Here is a 21,015-nt window from a genome sequence, read left to right as displayed (position 1 = left end):
AAAAATACTTGGCGAGAAATTTGGCGCCTTGAGGGCGCATATCAGAGTAGTTCCGAAATTTCTCCTCATCAGCACAATGACCATTTCACAGCGCAGTGAGCCGAAATCTAACAATTGCAAAGCAAAAAATATTAAATAATGATTCACCAGGTTAAAATCAGGGATAAATTATTCAGTAGCTGTTAAATTAATGATGTTTCGATTTCAAAAGTATGACAAATGGAAAGGCAGCTACAGATCCAAATTATTGAACACACAGTTTTGCTAATAAATGGTTGTTTTGTCAGTATGGAGGCATTTTATTTAGGGCAAAAATTAAATTAAAAATTGGGACTCTCACGTGTTTTATTACAAAAAGACGTCAAATGCACATGCGGTTGATCTTTACATTATGGTAACTTGGCGATTTTTTGGCGAAAATTTGGCAAACAACTCTCCTACAGCAACCCTCTATTTTTTTTCCCCGCCGCCATTTTGTCTTCACGAAGTAAAGACATGTTTCTTTTCTTTTTATCTACTGGACACTTCTTCCAACAATCTACTAGCCGAATTACACTTATGCTAGAAATTTTATCAAACAAAACTGCTTAATCATGACAAATATGCAAATTGGAAAATTGGGAATTGGAACACTGCAAAATTGGGAAAAAGTGCACAATACCATATTCCTTACGCGTTTTTCAAAATAACACATACACATAAACCATGTACACGCCGACTTATTTTTACTTAAAAAAACATCCCAGAATTGCACAAAAATGGCATTGCGCACTCTCTTCACTATATCCATGTACACTGCTTTTTTCTCATAAATTAGAAAAATTTCACAAAAATACATGACAATTTTCTGAATCTTTAAACCCGGTAAAAAGAACATATATGAAATTACCTGATCACGAAAAAGTATTTACCCTTTACAAATATGAACATTTCCACACATAAAATAAATAAAATATCCAAAAACTTTTACCTCTAAATCATCTATTACATTATACACGTCACCAACGAATTCATACCACAAGCATTACAAATACTTAGTATCAAATATTTAAATTATTTCCATGCACGTTTATTTCAACTTAAACGTATACCAAATTCCTACAAACATAAAATTCACAAAATAACTATCATTTAATTAAAATATCACTAAACCATGTACACGTCGACTTATTTTTGCTTAAAAAAACATCCCAGAATTGCACAAAAATGGCATTGCGCACACTCTTCACTATATCCATGTACTCTGCTTTTTTCTCATAATTTAGAAAAATTTCACGAAAATACATGACAATTTTCTCAATCTTTAAACCCGGTAAAAAGAACATATATGAAATTACCTGATCGCGAAAAAGTATTTACCCTTTACAAATATGAACCTTTTCACATATAAAATAAATAAAATATCCAAAAACTTTTACCTCTAAATCATCTATTACATTATACACGTCACCAACGAATTCATACCGCAAGTATTACAAATACTTAGTATCATATATTTAAATTATTTCCATGCACGTTTACTTCAACTAAAACGTATACCAAATTCCTACAAACATAAAATTCACAAAATAACTATCATTTTATTAAAATATAATTAAATTCAAAAACACTACTTAAAATATAAATGAGCACATACATTAAATTAATAAAAATTATCTTACAATCCTAATTACTTTAAACTAAATCATTGCTAATAACAATTTTCCCAATAATACCAAATTCCTGTCCACCTTACATTTAGAACAATGCATAAAAATAATATCCTCAAATAATTAAAAGTACTAACTTACCTAATCTTCTTCAGAATCTTGATTACGTGGCGGATACACTTTTCTAATTCATTCAATAAAATTATTGAAAGATTTTTTCTGCAAATTTTTCCTCCATACTTCCTCCGCTAAATAAAAAGCAAACTTCTCTTTATCACAATGCCTAAATACCCATTTCGAATTCACTTTAGTTAGGGCCATGGGATCCAAAAATTAAACAACACTGTTTCACACAACACAGAATAAAGCTAAATACAAAATTTCCACATTTTTTCCCGATTTCCCCCCTTTTTCGATTAAAGAACCGTAATTCGTCCATTAATATCACATGACATATCCCATGATCTCTCATTTCCCTCACGCAAAATAATGCGTAATCGGAACTGAGTACTGCTCACATTATTTCCAAAGTCCCAGGTAGTAACCTTTATCGCCTCCAAAATGTCGCCAAACTACCAGTTACCATATTGTAAAGATCAACCGCACATGCATAAAACATTAAAAACAAAATTCTAAAAAAAAAAAATACTATTTGTCTGGACTTCCAGATCCCAAACTTTGTACTACACGTTCAACACAAACGTGGCCTTAAACACAGAAAACCATACTATTTAAATTAATTTACCATCATGTGCTTATTACAATTTTAATTTGAAACTAATTAAACAAATTTACATTAAAATTGGTTGAAAATACTAAGTATTAAATCCATTGGAATGTAAAGGTATACAAAGCTACTGGATTTTGTGTACTATTTTTATTTAAAAAAGGAGTAAAAAAAAATATATAACTGTTGTTCTGTCTTTTATTTTTAGAAAAATGTCTTCTGGAACAGTGAATGAAAATTTTGTAAGACTGAATATCAAGAAAAAAAAATTTTCTCGTGGTCATCATTCTGTTAACATCAAAAAATTAAAATGGAAAAAGTGGAAACAAATGAAAAAAGACTTGGGAAGTTCTGAAAGTTTTTCACAGGCACATGGTGATTGTTTCAAGTGTGGGCAGTCAGGTCACTGGGCTAGACAGTGTCCTTCAAATAAATGTAAATTTTATGTTATAATTCATAAAAATTGGTTACTTTTATTGATGATATTTAAAAGAAGTATGATTCTATTTAAAAGAAATATTAAATTTCATTCATTCTTATTAAGTAGAATTCAATGCTCTTTTTTTAGCATCAGTAGAAACTGTGTTTGAAGAAGAGGATATTGACGTTCCACTTCCCACTCTACAAGAAGCTGCTGCTCTCGCAAAAGGAATAAAGCCTGACACATTTGGATCAAAAACTATAAAAATATTCGAAAGTAAATTTTTAAAAATTTTTTTCAGTCTAAATCTCTAAGTAAAGTGTCATACAAAAGAGAAAAGGTTTTTTAAATTATGTATGAAAATTTTGATAAAATATTTGTTCATTTATTCCTGAGATGCATATATAGTATTTTAGGTGTCCAGTTAGAGAGATAGATGCAGAAACCAGTAACTTCCAGACAAGGCCGCTTTTAAACACAACTTTATTCCATGATAATTCACATCAGCTTACTTTTGGTAAACAAGGCATTTATCCAATCATAGTTAAATACAATAGTTAGGTTAGAGTAGATTGAAGTGTACCCCTTGTATTATCGCGGAGTTGTTGTTTCATTTATCGCCAAGTTGTTGTTTCATTTATGGTAACCTGAGTAGTTGAATGTTCCGTAAATATACTTTTATCTAGAATTGGATGCTCCTTTGACATTTTAAGTGAAAATTTATCAATATGAACATGGACAAAGTCAAGGGAGTGCATAATGCCAAGTTTGTGCATTTCTCTAATACTTTTTAAGTGAAAATAAGTTGACGTGTACATGAATAAAGTCAAGGGAGTGCGCAATGCCTAGTTTGTGCAATTCTGTGATTTTTTTTAAAGTGAAAATAAGTCAATGTGTACATGGATACTGAGTTTGTGCAATTCTTTGACTTTTTGTTTTATATTTGTGTAGCGGCTATTTTTTGCAGTAAAATCGCCATTACATAAAGCCAAAATAACGTCAAAGAATTGCACAAACTCGTTATCCATGTACCTCCAATTTTCGCCAAGGGGTACCCGTAAATATATTTTTACTTATATTGGTTTTAAATGTACGACCTAGGCATCTTAGACGGGAAGTAAAGCCGCACAAATGTGTTAGCATGGTAGAAGTTAGGGAAAGGAATGACGTAGTTGTTTTGCAAAGCAGTATTTATACCAAGTAGATTCATAAGTATATCTAAGCTTAAGACACAATAACACGCTGAATAAATACTAATTCAGAAGTCAAACAACAAAAATCAGCGTTATATTCACAAAATTTTTCTTGTTTTAGGAGATTATAAAAATTCTGTTGTCATTCCCTTCTTTCCATCAATTAGCTATAAAGTTGCACACATTTTGCAGAAATTTAACTTTCGGGTTGTTTATTCTCCCATCAATAAAATTCCGAGTTCCATACTCAAGGACCCCATTCCGGATATGAATTCCTGGGGTATTTATAGGATTCCTTGCCAGTGTGGTTTAATTTACATTGGCCAAACTAATAGAGCCTTAAAATTCCGCGTCAAGGAACATGAGGCATATGTTAGAAAAAAGGAAATACAGAAGTCTTCTGTTGCTCAACATTGTTGGTCCGAAAATCACATTTTCAATTTTTTCTGCTGCCAAAATTATTCAAAAATAATCTTCCATTGGAGAACTGGATTTTCTAGAGGCATTTCACATTCATAAAAATCTTTTTGTTCTAGTTAACGATCCTAATTCCAATCCAAATTTGCCTTCGGCCTTTAAAAAAATTATATTTTAGTTCTGGTTTCACCAACAGATGGTGCCATTTGCTTATTCTTGTCCAGGCTTTCTTATCTTATTTAATCATTATTTCCTATCTTGTTCATTTGCGGTTTTGCAGCTGAGGATGGTGGCTCGGTAAAACCATCGAAACTAGTCCTGTGAAATTTTGTAAATATAACCCTGATTTTTGTTGTTTGACTTCTGAATTATACCCAAGCTGCTATTGGTTACTTTTAAGTTGTTATGTAACATGGAAAGATCTCAAATTTGGGAGAACAGATGAATTTGGGTAGAAGAACATAAAATCTAGAATAGTTAATTTTGAGGCAACCAATAATTTCTTAAAGCAGCCATTGTATTTTGTTATATCTTACATACTAAAGTTGACAAGACACATATCCTGTGTGTTCAAATTCCAATGGAAAAGTCATCGCAGCATCTGCATTAACCGACCACCTCTTCAAATCTTCGATAGTGTAACGGAAATTCATAATGGATACAGAATAGATGCATAAGTATATCTAAGCTGCTAATGATTAATTTTAGGTTGTTATGTAACATGGAAAGATCTTAAATTTGGGAGAACAGGTGAATTTAGGGAAGAGAACATAAAATCTAGAATAGTTAATTTTGAGGTCGCCAGTTGTTTCTTAAAGCAGCCATCATATTTTGTTATATCTTACACATGTGATATAAAAAAGTGTGTAAATCAAAATATAATGTATATTAGCAATAGCCTCTTAATTCCTCGTTTTAATTTGGGTATTTTCCCTCTCTATTCTAAAAATAGTAATAATGTTTCCTAGACTGCATCATTTCTAGATTAATTCATATCTTACAGCTTTTACCTAATAATGAAGATGTAGCTAATTCAAACCAAAATCTTTCTTTTAAGAAGTTTCCGTATTGGATAACTGCACACTTTCCTCTATTAGAAAGCTATTAGAACTGCAAATGTTTTGAATTAAGCACGATTACAGCGCCAAATGAATTGTGGCCACAAATGTCAATTGAAATAAAAATGAATATTTAATCTGCCTCAGCTGCCAAGTTTGCTGTTCGTTATAGATAAATATCTATGAAATCAATGTCTCTACTAATATATGTTACCGGCAATGTATGAAAGCATTTTATAGAATGCCTGAGGCTTTTAGGCAAAGTATGAAACATGATAATTATTACATACTTTACCTAGGCAATGTATAGAATACCTAGGCGTTCTATAGAATGACAAATGTTCTTAGGCAAAGTATGAAGAAATGGTTATGATAGGGCTATTTTTTAAAAGGTATTCATTCTTCAAAAACACAGATGTTATTTTGAAAAAATAATGAAAGGCAATTTTGTATTTGGTTTAAAGTTCCTTCAACATTCTGTCACATCCTCTGTGTCTAACAGCCAAATGAATTTTATGTAGTACGTAAAATAACTGGTGCTTTCTTTAATAGGATAAACAAGTTTACTTTTGTTTTCCATGAACATCACATCATAGTGATTCAGCACCTGATAGTCCAATGATTCCTTCTTAGTAGTCATTTTTGCTTTTTGACATCATTTATTATTACTTCTAGCAAGTAGTATTGGTTATTCGAAAAGAATTGCAGATGTATTTCATACTTTGCTGGTTTGTCATTTGGCATTCTATAAAATGCCTTGGTAATTCTGTAACATGCTTAATCGTTTCATATTAATCATTCCAGTTTTTGGCATTCTATAGAATGCCGGATTTTATACTTTGCCAGTATCATATATACTGCTTCATATACATAACACAAATCTCATAATTCAGTCTGTTTGGGACTTACATAATGATAGATTAAACTAAAATCGTATAATGCTGCAAAATGATTTCTTCGTGTAATCAAAACAATTTCATATAATAACTCTATAAATATATTTCATAAAAAATTTATCAGTATATAATTTATTAATAATTTAATGATGTATAATCAGGTTTTGCTTAAATTTCATTGTTGCCAGTGCATGAAATTTTTCAAGTTCAAATATTCACTTGCTTTATAAATTCCACATTTAAAAAAAAAATCATTCCATAGAATATGAATATTCAGTATTTCTCAAATATTTTTTTTTTTATTTTTTTTTTTTTTTGTTGTTGTTGTTGTTGAATTTCACAAATGTATTCAATATAACGATCCTGGTTCAATCTTTTTCATCATTTATTTGCTACCCATGAATTCACCATACTTTGTATTATGACTTTATGACTTTACTCTTCCAGAGTTGATTTGTTTTTATATTTATCTGCTTAATAATTTAGTTTTCAAAAAATTAATTTCTTAAGTAAGTAGTAAAAGCAAAAACTTAGTTTCATAAATGGATTATTCAAAGAAAGACTTTCAACTGCTTTCATTAGTCACTCCAAAATAGTTATACCATCATCAATATTTTTGCCTTCTTTAACAGAATTTAGGATACTTTCTGATTATATGCACCCAAACCAAAAATTCATAAACTCTTTGCCAAGCTAATGCATGAACTTGTTATAAGGTATTTTCTGCCTTCTTTCAGCATGTCTTTGTGGTGTAACGATTAGCACACTCGGCGCATATTCGAGAGGTCCAGGTTCGAGTCCCAGCGAATGCATTGCTTATTTTTCGTGCTTCCAGCTTCGAAATAGCATAACGTCTATACAGTGACACCAGAGCTAAATGATGGTGGATGATGATTCTTCACAACCAGGATTTGGCAATTGGGCCCCCTAATCCCTAGTCACCCTTTAAAAGAGGGAATATGCGAGGTATTTTCTCCCTCCTTTCAGCAGTCCTTTTTGGTGTAACGGTTAGCATACTTGGCACGTATTCAAGAGGTCCAGGTTCGAGACTCTGCGAAGGCATTGCTCATTTTTCATCTTTCCGGCTTCAAAATAATCTAATATCTCTACAGGATGACAGCCATTTTTGAAATAGTGGCACAGTAAGAATTCTATACAAGAGCAATCAGTCAATAAAATTTAAAATGCAAGAAACATTGTTAATAAAACACTTACCTTTTTCCAAGTTTTTTTTGTTTTTGCTTTTTTTTGTTTTGTGTGTGTGTGTGTGTTTTCGAGGGGGGGTATTGTTGTTCTCTTCATGTATGCAGCAATCTGTTTTCGCTTGAAAAAACATCATGCACAAACTCGTCTCCACGTGTTTTCCATTACCGTGCATGTGTCAAACCAAACATACGTTTTGCACATACTTGGGGTTGCCAGATAAAAACTTTTTTGTGAGATTGTGTGTTCCCATATAACTGTGTGGGTGACATACTGCTTTCATGAATACTTTTTTGCATAGGTATGGATAATCAGAAAGTGAAAAATTTTCCTTCGTGGTGTTTGGCCATTTCTTTTCTTTGAGCTTTTTGTAACCTTTGTTGTTTACACATTTCCAAGTACAATAAGCATGACAATTGCATAATCTATATTTAATTGAACTTGGAAGTCTTTGACTTTCTACCTAAAGTTTAACAAATTTTGCACAATGAATTTCTATGCTTACATTTAAAATATTGAAGTATGATCTTTATCTATATATTGAATTAATATTATGTGCCTTTTGGTAAAATGTTAAGGTCATTTTTTCTTTTTTATTCCCTAATCAATACTTTTATCAAATTTAAAAATGTTTTAAATAGTAAGTTTTTTTTTTTTTTTTTTTCCCCCAAAGCCTTTGGATGTCCAACTTTTACTTTATACTGATTCTATAACTTTATCATGAATCTCTAAAGGAACTTGAAGAATAAATATGCTTATTTTTCATGATGTTCATAATCAAAATAGATTTAATATTTTTTTATAAATTCTTAACTTTTTGGGGGGTGGAAATTCATTTTTATTTTTTCTTAGAGTAACTTTTTTTTAATATATCAATCACTATCTGATGTTTTACAATCCTTTATGGCCATTACATGCATGTGTTACATTTTGAGATTAAATAAGAAAAATTATCTTTATAGTGTATAATATTCATTTTTATTTTTTATATCTGTATTAAAAATTTATAATTAAACCCAAGCATCTTGAAAATACTATATATTTGGCTTCTGAACATGTTTGATTTCAATTTTTTTTCATAAAATTCTCTAAAAATTTAAATTTTGGTGATATTACTGTTAATTTTGTATTATCATTTAATAAGTTAATACGTAATTGAAGCTTTTATGCACACTGAGACTATGCATTGACTGAGATGTGTATTGAATTTAAAAGGTAATTTTAATATGATATAATATTAAATTTAAAACTTTTTTTTTGTTTTTGAAACTTATAGTATAGTTATGATTTTTTTAAATAATTGTTTCTAGAATCTTTATAACTGTAAAAGATTACTGAATTTTTATTTTTTATGCTATTTCTTCACAATAGATAAATTTAGAATTTAAGTTAAACTTTTATTTAATCATAAAATTCTGATATAGATTTCTATTTCAAATTCAGTTTTAAATATGATGTTTAAACAGTCCAGTTGTAAAAAATTTAAATAAGAGACTGTTAAGTCTTCAAAATAAAAATTTTCATTGAAGAAAATTCAAAACTTTGTAAAAATTTAAATTTATGTTTCTGGGAAGAAATAGTAGTTAAAAGTTGGTAAGTAAAAGCAATTTCCCAAGTACATTGTTTCAAGTATATTTCTAACATCATTCCTCATTCTATTTATATCCTTTATTTATATTGCTCAGATAAGTTATTTTCAAGTTTAAAAATATATTTACAACGTTTTAGAAAGTTCATGTAATCAAAAGTATGTAAATATCTATTGCAAATAAGATTATTTAGGCATGCTTTAAAAAAATAACATACAACTTATTGCAATAACTGCAGTAATACAATATGTAATTGTCTTTGCAGGTAGAGATACATTATATGTTGATATAAATTCATTAGAAGTTAGCTGGTATACAATACAAACATTTTCCTTCTTAGTTTAAAGATAAAATTTAATATCAGAATGAAATGTTGAAAATCCAATCTAATAGTGAAATATAAATATATCAATATATTATCTAAGCTCTTTTTGCTATAAAATCTCTTATTTTTAGCCCTGAAGGGCTATTAATTTCATTTTGACATTTTGCATTGAAAACTTTAAAAGGCTGTATCGCTTTTCAAATTGTTGCCACCAATTACTATTGCCCTGTATTATATTTAAAAAAATTAAATAATGAAGAATCTGCAGAAATGCACGTATGGTTCTTGTATTGTGATAAAACAACAGTACCTAGAGCCATCCAATTTTGAATGACGTAATCCTCCACCTGAATATGGGCATTTTGGAACTCTGAATTTGGAATTTGTTTTATTATCTATTTCATATTTTGTAAAACTTTGCTGTAAAGCTTTAATAAATTGTTAACCTCTGTTAAACCCGTTGTAAAACTTTAACAAATTTTTGATTAACAAACTCAACAGTTTTCAAGCAAGCAATAGCAACACTGTGGGGAACTTTTTTATCTCTATCCTGCGAGTCTGTGTATCGGAAATTCTAAAGATATGGTCTGTTTAAATTATTTTGTGATACTGCTGTTGAACTGAATTTTATGTTTTAAGTACAAAGAACATGATATTTAATAAATAAAGTTAACACACAAAATGTTAATAAAACAATCCTTTGGGTATAATATAAAATCTGAAAACTTTCAGATTTTTTTCCTGTTTCTTTTTATATTATTATTATGTATATCTTATTTTTATGACATAGGAATAAAAACTTCTAATTTATTTTCCTTTTTCTAGCTTCTGTTTTGCAGACTCCGTCTACATCTGATGGATGTAATCTAGTCACAGATGAAATTAAGAATGCTTTTCCTGCAAATATTGAAAATTCAGATCCACTGAATTGTGAAAGTGTTGATATTTGTGGTAAAACAGTTAAGCCTTTGTATGACACAACTAATGACGGAAAGATTATAGGTCAGTTTTACGACATCATTATTTTTGTATTTTTTTCTATTTTTAAATCTGGTACTTATTTATTAATATGTGTCTGTATTTATTTATTCTTGTGTACACCCTGCATTAAAAAAATGGGCGGTTCTATACCTCCCATTTTACTGGACAGATTGTTGAAATTTAGCTTTCGTTTTACATGTCTCGAAAGTGTGACTTAGGGTTTATATTAGATTTATATATAACATTGTTCAAACATAGGTATTTTGACATAAAATCGTACTTTTTCGGAAAAAACATACCAATCTTTTTTTCCATATTTTGATTATACAATTCAAATTATAACAAAATATTACATTTTGTAAAATTTGATGCGAAATTTACGTACAAATTAAAAAATGTATTTTGGTCCAATTGTTTTAATTTGCGCTAAGAATAATTAATTCACTTGGTGAACTTCTTATTATGTGGCAACCAATTTAAGTAATTTTCTATAGTAAAAAAAAAAAAAAAAAATTAAGCATAGCCACACTTAAACAACTTTTAAATTGTTGATAATTCTACAAATATTGCATGTAGGTTAACCAAAGGCATAAAAACCTTAACCAGAAGATAAGAAGACCATAATTCAATCATTTTTAAAGCAAAAAATGTAGAATTTACCAACATGTAAGAATAATGTAAACTGAGCTCAAGGAGCTGAGTAACAGAGCAAGCATACATATATATATACTTTTGGTGCGACCGATTGCAACGAAAAAAGTAGGTACACAACTACAAGTTATAGCAGATCTATATACAACATTTGAAGGTTCTCAGGCTACTCGTTTTTGAGTTATGCGAGATATATACATACGCAGGTATGTATATTCAGACACCATGAAAAAAATCTCTTCTAATCCATTTTAAGTCAGTTTTATAATTTTATTTGGAGAAAAAGAGTCCTTTTCCTGTCTGTCCATATGCACAGGTGTCGTGTAAAAACATCTCTAAATTGCATTTGATAGAGGTCAAAATAGATATTTTTGTTGAAATAGGATACCTGCAATTTTTTGGGATTACAATACTTCCTTTACTTCGTACAATGATGTAAAAAAGGGGAAGACAAAAAGTCTGTGTATGGTTTAAGAAGCTACAATAAACTCAGCAGTTACCTCTATCTGCAGGGAACATTCTTTAAAACAAAATTACGTCTCAAGATTCCTGCTGCTTACCATAATAAATCAGAACTGGTTAAAATGTGCTACAGAATTTATATCAATACTGTCCTTGATTTACATTTGTCTACTTCTTTATTTACTTTAGCTGCATAATGTGTAAAATAAAAGATTCCTACTCTTTATTTAAAATGCACATTTCTGCTGGTGTTTGAATTATTTTGTCCAATCCTCACATATATGCATATTTTTCAAAATTAAACATGACCTAAATATGTCTGTATTTTTTTAATAACGAAAATTAAACAAAACAATTTAATTGCAGTAAGTTCTCTTATGCAGTAATTAATATGTAAAGCAATGTATTTTCAAATACCTGCATCACACTGTCGACCTTTTGTAGAGGGATTTTCCTTGAACTGAAATTTTTGTATATCTGAAATAGATTCACATAAGAAGCCAAGTACAAACATAGTAGTTCCCACAATATCTAATGTTGTCATTGGAGTTGGATTAACAGCTGGAGCAGTTTTTCTTGACGAGTTGATAAAAATTACGGGAAGGCTTTTACAGTAAGCACCCAAATAGCCTATAAAAAGAAAAAGAAAACTCATAAGTGGTTATTTTCTTTAATGTTTATATACATTTAATATCAGAAATGTTTTAACTTAGCATAGGGCCCATTTTCAAATTTTGCTTACATATGCTGTCCCAGAAGAAAAGAAAGAAAATTAAAGATAAATTAATATTTAAAATTTAATTTGAGCAATACATGGCATAAAATGACTATATTTCTATAATTTAAAACAAAAAAAAATAATTGAAATTTTAGATAAAAATTTAGCAAATCATTAAAAATAATTTGTCTTCATGTCAAGTCCATTACTTTGAGATTATTTTACCCCCAATTAGTTTGTAAATCTGCCTAAAGGAGGGGCAGTACATATTCAAAATATTCAAACTTAGCTTAACTTCTTTATCTGGGTCACTGAATATATACTGCCCGTTTTAGACAGATTTACAAATTAATTTTAGGTAAAGTAATCTCAAGGTAACGGACTCGACATGAAGGAGGAAGACAAATTATTTTTCTGTTGATTTGTTAAAGAAAAAAACTTCTGTAATTAATTTTTATCATGAATATAACACACTAATAGTTCATATTTAAAATAATTAAACTTCTTTATGTAAAAAAATAAATTAGGTTACAAAAGAAAAAGGTTGAACAATAGGAAGCTTGAAAGGGACAGGCATTTTTGCGTACGATCACACATTTTAAGATTTATATCTAAAAAATTTCAATTTTTTTTTTTTTTTTTTTTTTTTTTTTTTTTTAATATTTTGAATTGTAGAAATATATTTATAGTCGTTGTCGTCTTTATGAAATATATTGCTCAAATTAAACTTTAAACATAATTTATCTTGAATTTTTTTCAGGGGCAGCATATGTGAGCAAAATTTTAAATTGGGCCATACATAGTACCAAAAGAAATTTTTGCACCTAACAGATTTAATTAATAAAATTTTGCTACAGTAAAAAGCAATCACAAATACGAATCCATATGATACCAATAAATCTACAATGTTACAGAATAAACGTTTGGTGATTTCTTAAATACCTGTTCTCCTAGCATCTTGATTTTGGGCCTCTGATTTTATCCTTATTTTTATTTCTTTAAAAATATTTTTGAAACCTAAGAACTCTATCTTAAACAAGCATGTGAACATAAATTTTTCATTGCAGACACAACTAAAGAACAACTGCATGAAATAAAGATTAACTGATATTTTTTCCCTCTCCCTAATAGATGCTTTTACTATACTGTACTCTAAACAGTATGATATAATTTGACCAAATTTCACACAAATGAATTATGTTTTTATTTTTTTTGTTGAAAATACAATCTGCAAAACTTCTATAAGTTTTCTGAATTTTAAGCATACACCAGAAATATATTTAAAAGAACTAAATGGGATAGCACAATTCCATGTATACTTTTAGACAAGAAAATAACCCAGTCTTAATGTAGTAAAATGCATTGTGATGCTCTTACACTGTATTCTGTAAAGTATGTTTCTATGATGCACAAAGTTTGGACATTTGTATAATGCATAGAATACTCTTTTAAACAGATAGGAAATGAAGCATTTTCTTTTGGGTTTCAGATTTTCATTCTGAATATAGTTACCAGCTGATTTGATCTAAGTAATGAAAGATGTTTGTTCTTTGCAATAGTATAAAGAACTTTGTTTGGTCCTTTCTGATTATCATATCCCCACTGAAAAGTTGGCAATTCATTAGCAACTTTTCTCATTGGCAAAACATTTTGCTCAGCTATGTTTATGGCTCATAATTCTATTCATAAATGATAATAGGAAACATTTTAAAATAAACAAAAAGTTTTACGAGTAAGGCTGATATTTACATTTGGTGGCTATTGTTCATTGAAGTAACAGTTAAATATAAAGGATATAAATCCAAGTGAAGTCGAACCCTTAGCTGGTGTGTGTATCCATGGATTGGTTATTATTACATGTATTCTATAAAATATGCCCACAATATGCCAAAAAAAGGGGGTGACAGTTCTGTATCTCTTGTTCTATTGGGCCTATTGACAAAATTCAAAGTACGTTTTCCATGTATTGAAAGCACAACTTATTTGATTTTTATATAGCATTGTTCTAACATAAGTAGTTTGACACGAAATTGGACTTTTTCTGAAATAACATACCAATTTTTTTTCCATATTTCGATTCTATGACTCAAATTAAACCTAAATGTTATAAATTTTATAATTTTTGGTGAGAAATTTATGGAGAAATTTAAAAATGTATCTTGACACATTTTTTTTTTTTTTTTCATTTTGAGCCAAGAATAATTCACTTGGAGAAGTTCTTAATTTATAGCAACCTATTTTTCATTGTTTCACGAGCAGACAATATGTCACTTACTTTCAAGTAATTTTTATCAAAGTGCGTAAACCATATTTGGCGCTATTATCACTTTAACAAATATGCCAAATTTCAAAAAATGCCATTATGTAAATTCACGTATATCTTAGGAAATTTTGAAGAATAAAATCTATCTTCTTTTGCAGGTATGCTTAGAAATGCATCTGCTTTAAGTTGATGGTAAAACTTTTATAAGTTATAATACAAGATTTTTTTTGAAAAATTCATAAAAATTATTTAAAAATACAAATTTAAAAAATAAATCATAAAAAATGGGCGAATTTTACTTGGAATAAACCTAAATTTCGAAATGTGAAAGGAAGAACCAAATAAGTTTAATAAAAAAAAAGAGGTAATTATAAATATATACCAAATTGTATTAAGATAGAGGAGCTAATTTTTTAAAAACTACTCGTGATTTTTACAAAACTTGACACTTTGGCATGTTTTTAGTCATAGAATCGAAACATGGAAAAAAAATTGGTATGTTATTCAGAAGAAGTCTGATTTTGTGTCCAAATACTTGTGTTAGAACAGTGTTGTATATATATCCTAAGCTGTACAAACATGAAAACACAAGTCAAATTTTGATAATCGGTTCAGTAGAATGGAAGATATAGTTGTCTTTTTTTTTTTTTTTTTTTGTGCAAGGTGCACATACACACATAGTCTCCAGATTATACTATTGCAGGCTGTCTGCATATATTTGGCTTCTCTTTCGCAAGGGCTAAATGTGAAGCAGGTGCATACCAGAAAATGTCTTAAATATTGTATTACATTGTCTTGCATAAAAATTAGTTAGCCAAAAAAACTCCACTAAGTATTATTTTTTATTATTAAAATTGAATAATATCGATATATCAAATTTAAATTGATATTTTTTTCAATTATTTGCAAATAAAACAATTATTTAGTCTCTTATTTTACTTCAGTAAATAGTAACAGCAGTTTGTTTGTTTGTTTTTTATATAAATTTTCTTAGCATTGCATGCAAAATTAATTAAAATAAGCTTTTTTTCATCTCAAAATTTCTGTTAAAACTTAGTTTCATTAAAACATTATTTTATGTCATTACCTTTTTATGATCCATGTTTAAAAGATTTTATTTTATTGTGTTTTGATAAAAATCACTTAGGAAAAAGCACTTTTTGAAGAGTTAAACTTGTATAATTTCTGACACTAGAAATATATTATTAACATTAAATTTCAGTTTTATTAAATAGAATTTTTGCTTAAGATACTGTTAGTCATTTTTTTTAATGTATATTATGTTAAAATGTAGGTATCAGTTCAATTTTAAAATAAATTTTATGGAATATTTCTTATTTTTAAAATTGCTGTTTAATTACTGAAAAATAAGTATGGTTAAAATTTTGCAATGACATGTGCAATACTAATTTTTGAAACTGTGAAAATTTATGTGCAAATTGTTTTAATGCTTATGTTGAAGTAACATCTGAGGGAATCAAGTTATCTACTGAATATTATGTCGTGTTACAAAAGCAAAAGGTATGACTCTTTTGTAAACAGTACTTATTCATTTTCTTGATACCTCTACAATTAAAACATCACTAGTGACATAAATTGCATTGATGTGAATTTTAGCCCACCAGCGGCCAAGCGGTAAAATCACTCAACACTTCAGACCTGAGTTCGAATCCAGACGACCGGGCCAGCTGCATGGGTGTTTTTGTGGTTTTCTCCATGCGTAACGTGTATACGAGCCAATTTCCATTTGAAAGTCATCCATGAAAGTCTTCCCTTAGGCAGATAGTCATAATGTGCTTTGCCATAATAAGCTAAACCAAACCAAATCATTGGCATGGATTTTAAGTCATTAAAGGACAGCTCAGATTTTGACGAAAGTTCATGAAATTTGGTTTGTAACGATTGAAAGTAAGTCATTTTTTTTGGGGGGGGGAAGTACTTTCAGATTATCTGCTTAATTATCCCGCAAAGTCTCCAGTCATTGGCGATTAATTTTTCACTAACATCAGGCATGAAAAACAGTAGCCAGTTTAAAAAGTGGCATTGCACTGAAGTATTAAGCAACAGATTAATAAAATGAAAAATGCAAGAAATATCCATAATGAAACTCTGAAAATTGCACAAAGCAGCAACAAATGTTGTGGCTTATGCTCACTTGTCTGACATAGTCAGCCCAAGCCCATGAAGTTCCTCGTGACAAGGAGTGCAAAATTACGCCTGTCGTTGGCCTTGAGAACCTAATAGGTGACAGTGCGATTTGGCTCAGTTCTGCCCCCAAGAGCACCCGGGGGGATGGGTCTGAGGGTCTCCCACCCCTCTTCCCTTCCACCAAACCACGCGAGAGGACTTTCGGTTAGCAGTATATTTACAGTGTCTACATGCTGCACTGACACTTTACATTTACAAATATCCATGCCTTCTTCAGGATTTGACATGGCAATCAGCGACGCTAACCACTACAAACCACCACACTAAAAAGCAACAAATTAACTACATTAAAAACACAAGAAACATCTACAACAAAGCACTTATCTCTTTTTTTTTTCCACTTTTCTCCTGTGAGTCTGTTTTAATTTTTAAAAAAGTCAAAGAATTAAATAAATTTGCAAAGCTTTTATCACAGTCACCTAAGAACAGTTGATAAGCAGCAACAACAAAGATCACTGCTGAATTTTATAAGGTTAATTCCATGCTGTGTGTGCAACCATTTGTGGGTTGCCAGATAAATGCATTCCATAAAATTCCGATTTGCCTACTTTGCCAAAGTGACATGTTGCCTCGTGATTCTTCTTAGGGTGGGCAGAAAGCCAGAGAGAGCCAAAAAAATATTTCAAAAATAGAAATTTAATTATTGAGCTGGTGGAAAAGAATCAGTTCGACTCAATAGACAAGAGCAGTACCAATCACTTTTTTTAACTGATTGCTATTGCTGTTTCATTCACAAAGCAAGCTAAGGCCTTTTTTTAAAAAGAGTGTGTTTCAACATGAAAACTTTGTTTTAAAAATAAGTAAAGGAACATTTTTTCCATGAAGCAATGACACATTTGCTGATCATTTGTACATTTTGAGCAATTTTCGGCACAGAGGATCCAGACACTGTAAGAAAAGTATACTTCAGAACATGAAAAGTTCTTCCTCTCGATTTTCATCCTGTTCCTCCTCCTCCCCCATAGTGACTTGGTTACTCGATGTGATAAGTAAGTAGTGGATAATATCCAAGCTAGGCCATGACTAGAAAAGTTACACTATGAAAGAACTATCCATCGTGACAGTTAATCAGAACCTGAAAATCGGGAACAGGATATTAAACAAGTTTCCAGCAGCCAGGACACCCATAATCCAGACCTCAAAGCTGCAAACTTTCTGCGCATGTGTCAATGCATAATGCATCCGCGTATGCGCGTGCACGTTTAATGTATAACGGATGATATAAGCTAAGCTAAAATTATCTAATTATCTATTTCAGTTAATGTTGCAGATTGCGTTGTTCCTCAGTCTTCGAATTGGATCCAGCTTATTATTTTTTGCAGACTGTTAGAGAAATTTTATAAAAGTAAACTTGAACTTTTGATTATGTCAAATAGAATTTCAAAGGATCTACAAAGTGAAAGTATGTTTCGATGTCCATCAAACAAAAAGTGGAATTGCTGCAAAAATGGATAAAGGCATATCCTTTGTTTCTCTAACCATTCCGAAATCTCTTTATCAATTTCACGCTGCTCTGCGGGGGGGGGACGTCGCAGCGCGCAATGAATTGAAAGTTGATCTGTCAGCATTATCCTTATCTTCAGGGCAGATGTTTTTATTTTATTTGGCTTATAATTCCTTACTAAATGTAGTATTTCATCTCAATGTACTCCGTCTTTGATATGATTTAAATCAAATTCCTCGTCATTATAATTCGCTTCCGATAGTGAAGAAAGTGACACAGAGGTTATTGTAAATGAAAAAATTTCAATTGACAAATTAGTCGGTATTCTCGACACAGCAATTATAGGACTTGAACAGCGGAACTTTGTAACTGAACAAGAAATTATGTCTGTTTATAGAATTAAAGAGAAACTATCATCACATAAAACGAAGCAACTTAAACAACTTACATTGAAAGAAATGTTTAATAAAGTAAACAAATAAATATTAAGCTTCTTTTGTTTTGTAAATTTTGATACCCTTTAGATCATAATTGCTCTTTATTTCATAAATTACGGTTTCATATTTTTAATTTTATAATTTCAGCATGCCATCTTACCAGATTTAAACTGATGATCTATAATCAGGAAAAATCGATAATCCAGAATCGCCAAAGTCTCGACGAGTCTGGATTAAGGACTTTTGACTGTAAATAGTTCCATTTTTCACCTGCCAGATAATTTTCATACAGCAATCTGCATGTAATCTTACGCTGAAAAGCATATTTCTGCATTAGTTGATGAACATCAAGATTTTGTGATAGCTCTTCGGGGGGGTTTAATGTATAACGGATGATATAAGCTAAGCTAAAATTATCTAATTATCTATTTCAGTTAATGTTGCAGATTGCGTTGTTCCTCAGTCTTCGAATTGGATCCAGCTTATTATTTTTTGCAGACTGTTAGAGAAATTTTATAAAAGTAAACTTGAACTTTTGATTATGTCAAATAGAATTTCAAAGGATCTACAAAGTGAAAGTATGTTTCGATGTCCATCAAACAAAAAGTGGAATTGCTGCAAAAATGGATAAAGGCATATCCTTTGTTTCTCTAACCATTCCGAAATCTCTTTATCAATTTCACGCTGCTCTGCGGGGGGGGGGGGGGGGACGTCGCAGCGCAATGAATTGAAAGTTGATCTGTCAGCATTATCCTTATCTTCAGGGCAGATGTTTTTATTTTATTTGGCTTATAATTCCTTACTAAATGTAGTATTTCATCTCAATGTACTCCGTCTTTGATATGATTTAAATCAAATTCCTCGTCATTATAATTCGCTTCCGATAGTGAAGAAAGTGACACAGAGGTTATTGTAAATGAAAAAATTTCAATTGACAAATTAGTCGGTATTCTCGACACAGCAATTATAGGACTTGAACAGCAGAACTTTGTAACTGAACAAGAAATTATGTCTGTTTATAGAATTAAAGAGAAAGTATTATCACATAAAACGAAGCAACTTAAACAACTTACATTGAAAGAAATGTTTAATAAAGTAAACAAATAAATATTAAGCTTCTTTTGTTTTGTAAATTTTGATACCCTTTAGATCATAATTGCTCTTTATTTCATAAATTACGGTTTCATATTTTTAATTTTATAATTTCAGCATGCCATCTTACCAGATTTAAACTGATGATCTATAATCAGGAAAAATCGATAATCCAGAATCGCCAAAGTCTCGACGAGTCTGGATTAAGGACTTTTGACTGTAAATAGTTCCATTTTTCACCTGCCAGATAATTTTCATACAGCAATCTGCATGTAATCTTACGCTGAAAAGCATATTTCTGCATTAGTTGATGAACATCAAGATTTTGTGATAGCTCTTCGGGGGGGTTTAATGTATAACGGATGATATAAGCTAAGCTAAAATTATCTAATTATCTATTTCAGTTAATGTTGCAGATTGCGTTGTTCCTCAGTCTTCGAATTGGATCCGGCTTATTATTTTTTGCAGACTGTTAGAGAAATTTTATAAAAGTAAACTTGAACTTTTGATTATGTCAAATAGAATTTCAAAGGATCTACAAAGTGAAAGTATGTTTCGATGTCCATCAAACAAAAAGTGGAATTGCTGCAAAAATGGATAAAGGCATATCCTTTGTTTCTCTAACCATTCCGAAATCTCTTTATCAATTTCACGCTGCTCTGCGGGGGGGGGGGGACGTCGCAGCGCGCAATGAATTGAAAGTTGATCTGTCAGCATTATCCTTATCTTCAGGGCAGATGTTTTTATTTTATTTGGCTTATAATTCCTTACTAAATGTAGTATTTCATCTCAATGTACTCCGTCTTTGATATGATTTAAATCAAATTCCTCGTCATTATAATTCGCTTCCGATAGTGAAGAAAGTGACACAGAGGTTATTGTAAATGAAAAAATTTCAATTGACAAATTAGTCGGTATTCTCGACACAGCAATTATAGGACTTGAACAGCGGAACTTTGTAACTGAACAAGAAATTATGTCTGTTTATAGAATTAAAGAGAAAGTATTATCACATAAAACGAAGCAACTTAAACAACTTACATTGAAAGAAATGTTTAATAAAGTAAACAAATAAATATTAAGCTTCTTTTGTTTTGTAAATTTTGATACCCTTTAGATCATAATTGCTCTTTATTTCATAAATTACGGTTTCATATTTTTAATTTTATAATTTCAGCATGCCATCTTACCAGATTTAAACTGATGATCTATAATCAGGAAAAATCGATAATCCAGAATCGCCAAAGTCTCGACGAGTCTGGATTAAGGACTTTTGACTGT

General features: G+C 30.2%; 1 protein-coding gene across 3 annotated transcripts in view; it reads left to right on the top strand.

Moving 5' to 3' along the window:
* The window catches only part of RecQ4 (RecQ4 helicase), a 105,541-nt gene that overhangs the window by 3,989 nt on the left and 80,537 nt on the right, over nt 1-21,015 (top strand). For all 3 annotated transcript variants that reach the window (XM_035370522.2, XM_035370531.2, XM_085822851.1), the window contains exons 6-8: nt 2,585-2,811; nt 2,945-3,073; nt 10,304-10,480. In XM_035370522.2, the coding sequence (XP_035226413.2) occupies nt 2,585-2,811; nt 2,945-3,073; nt 10,304-10,480 (533 nt within the window). The remainder of the gene's footprint in view (nt 1-2,584; nt 2,812-2,944; nt 3,074-10,303; nt 10,481-21,015) is intronic.

The sequence above is a fragment of the Stegodyphus dumicola genome, chromosome 1 (assembly GCF_044657685.1).
Source record: "Stegodyphus dumicola isolate Sdum_Otavi_A_Nest chromosome 1, ASM4465768v1".
In the NCBI taxonomy this organism is placed as follows: domain Eukaryota; kingdom Metazoa; phylum Arthropoda; class Arachnida; order Araneae; family Eresidae; genus Stegodyphus; species Stegodyphus dumicola.
This window is presented reverse-complemented; position numbering and strand designations above follow the sequence as displayed.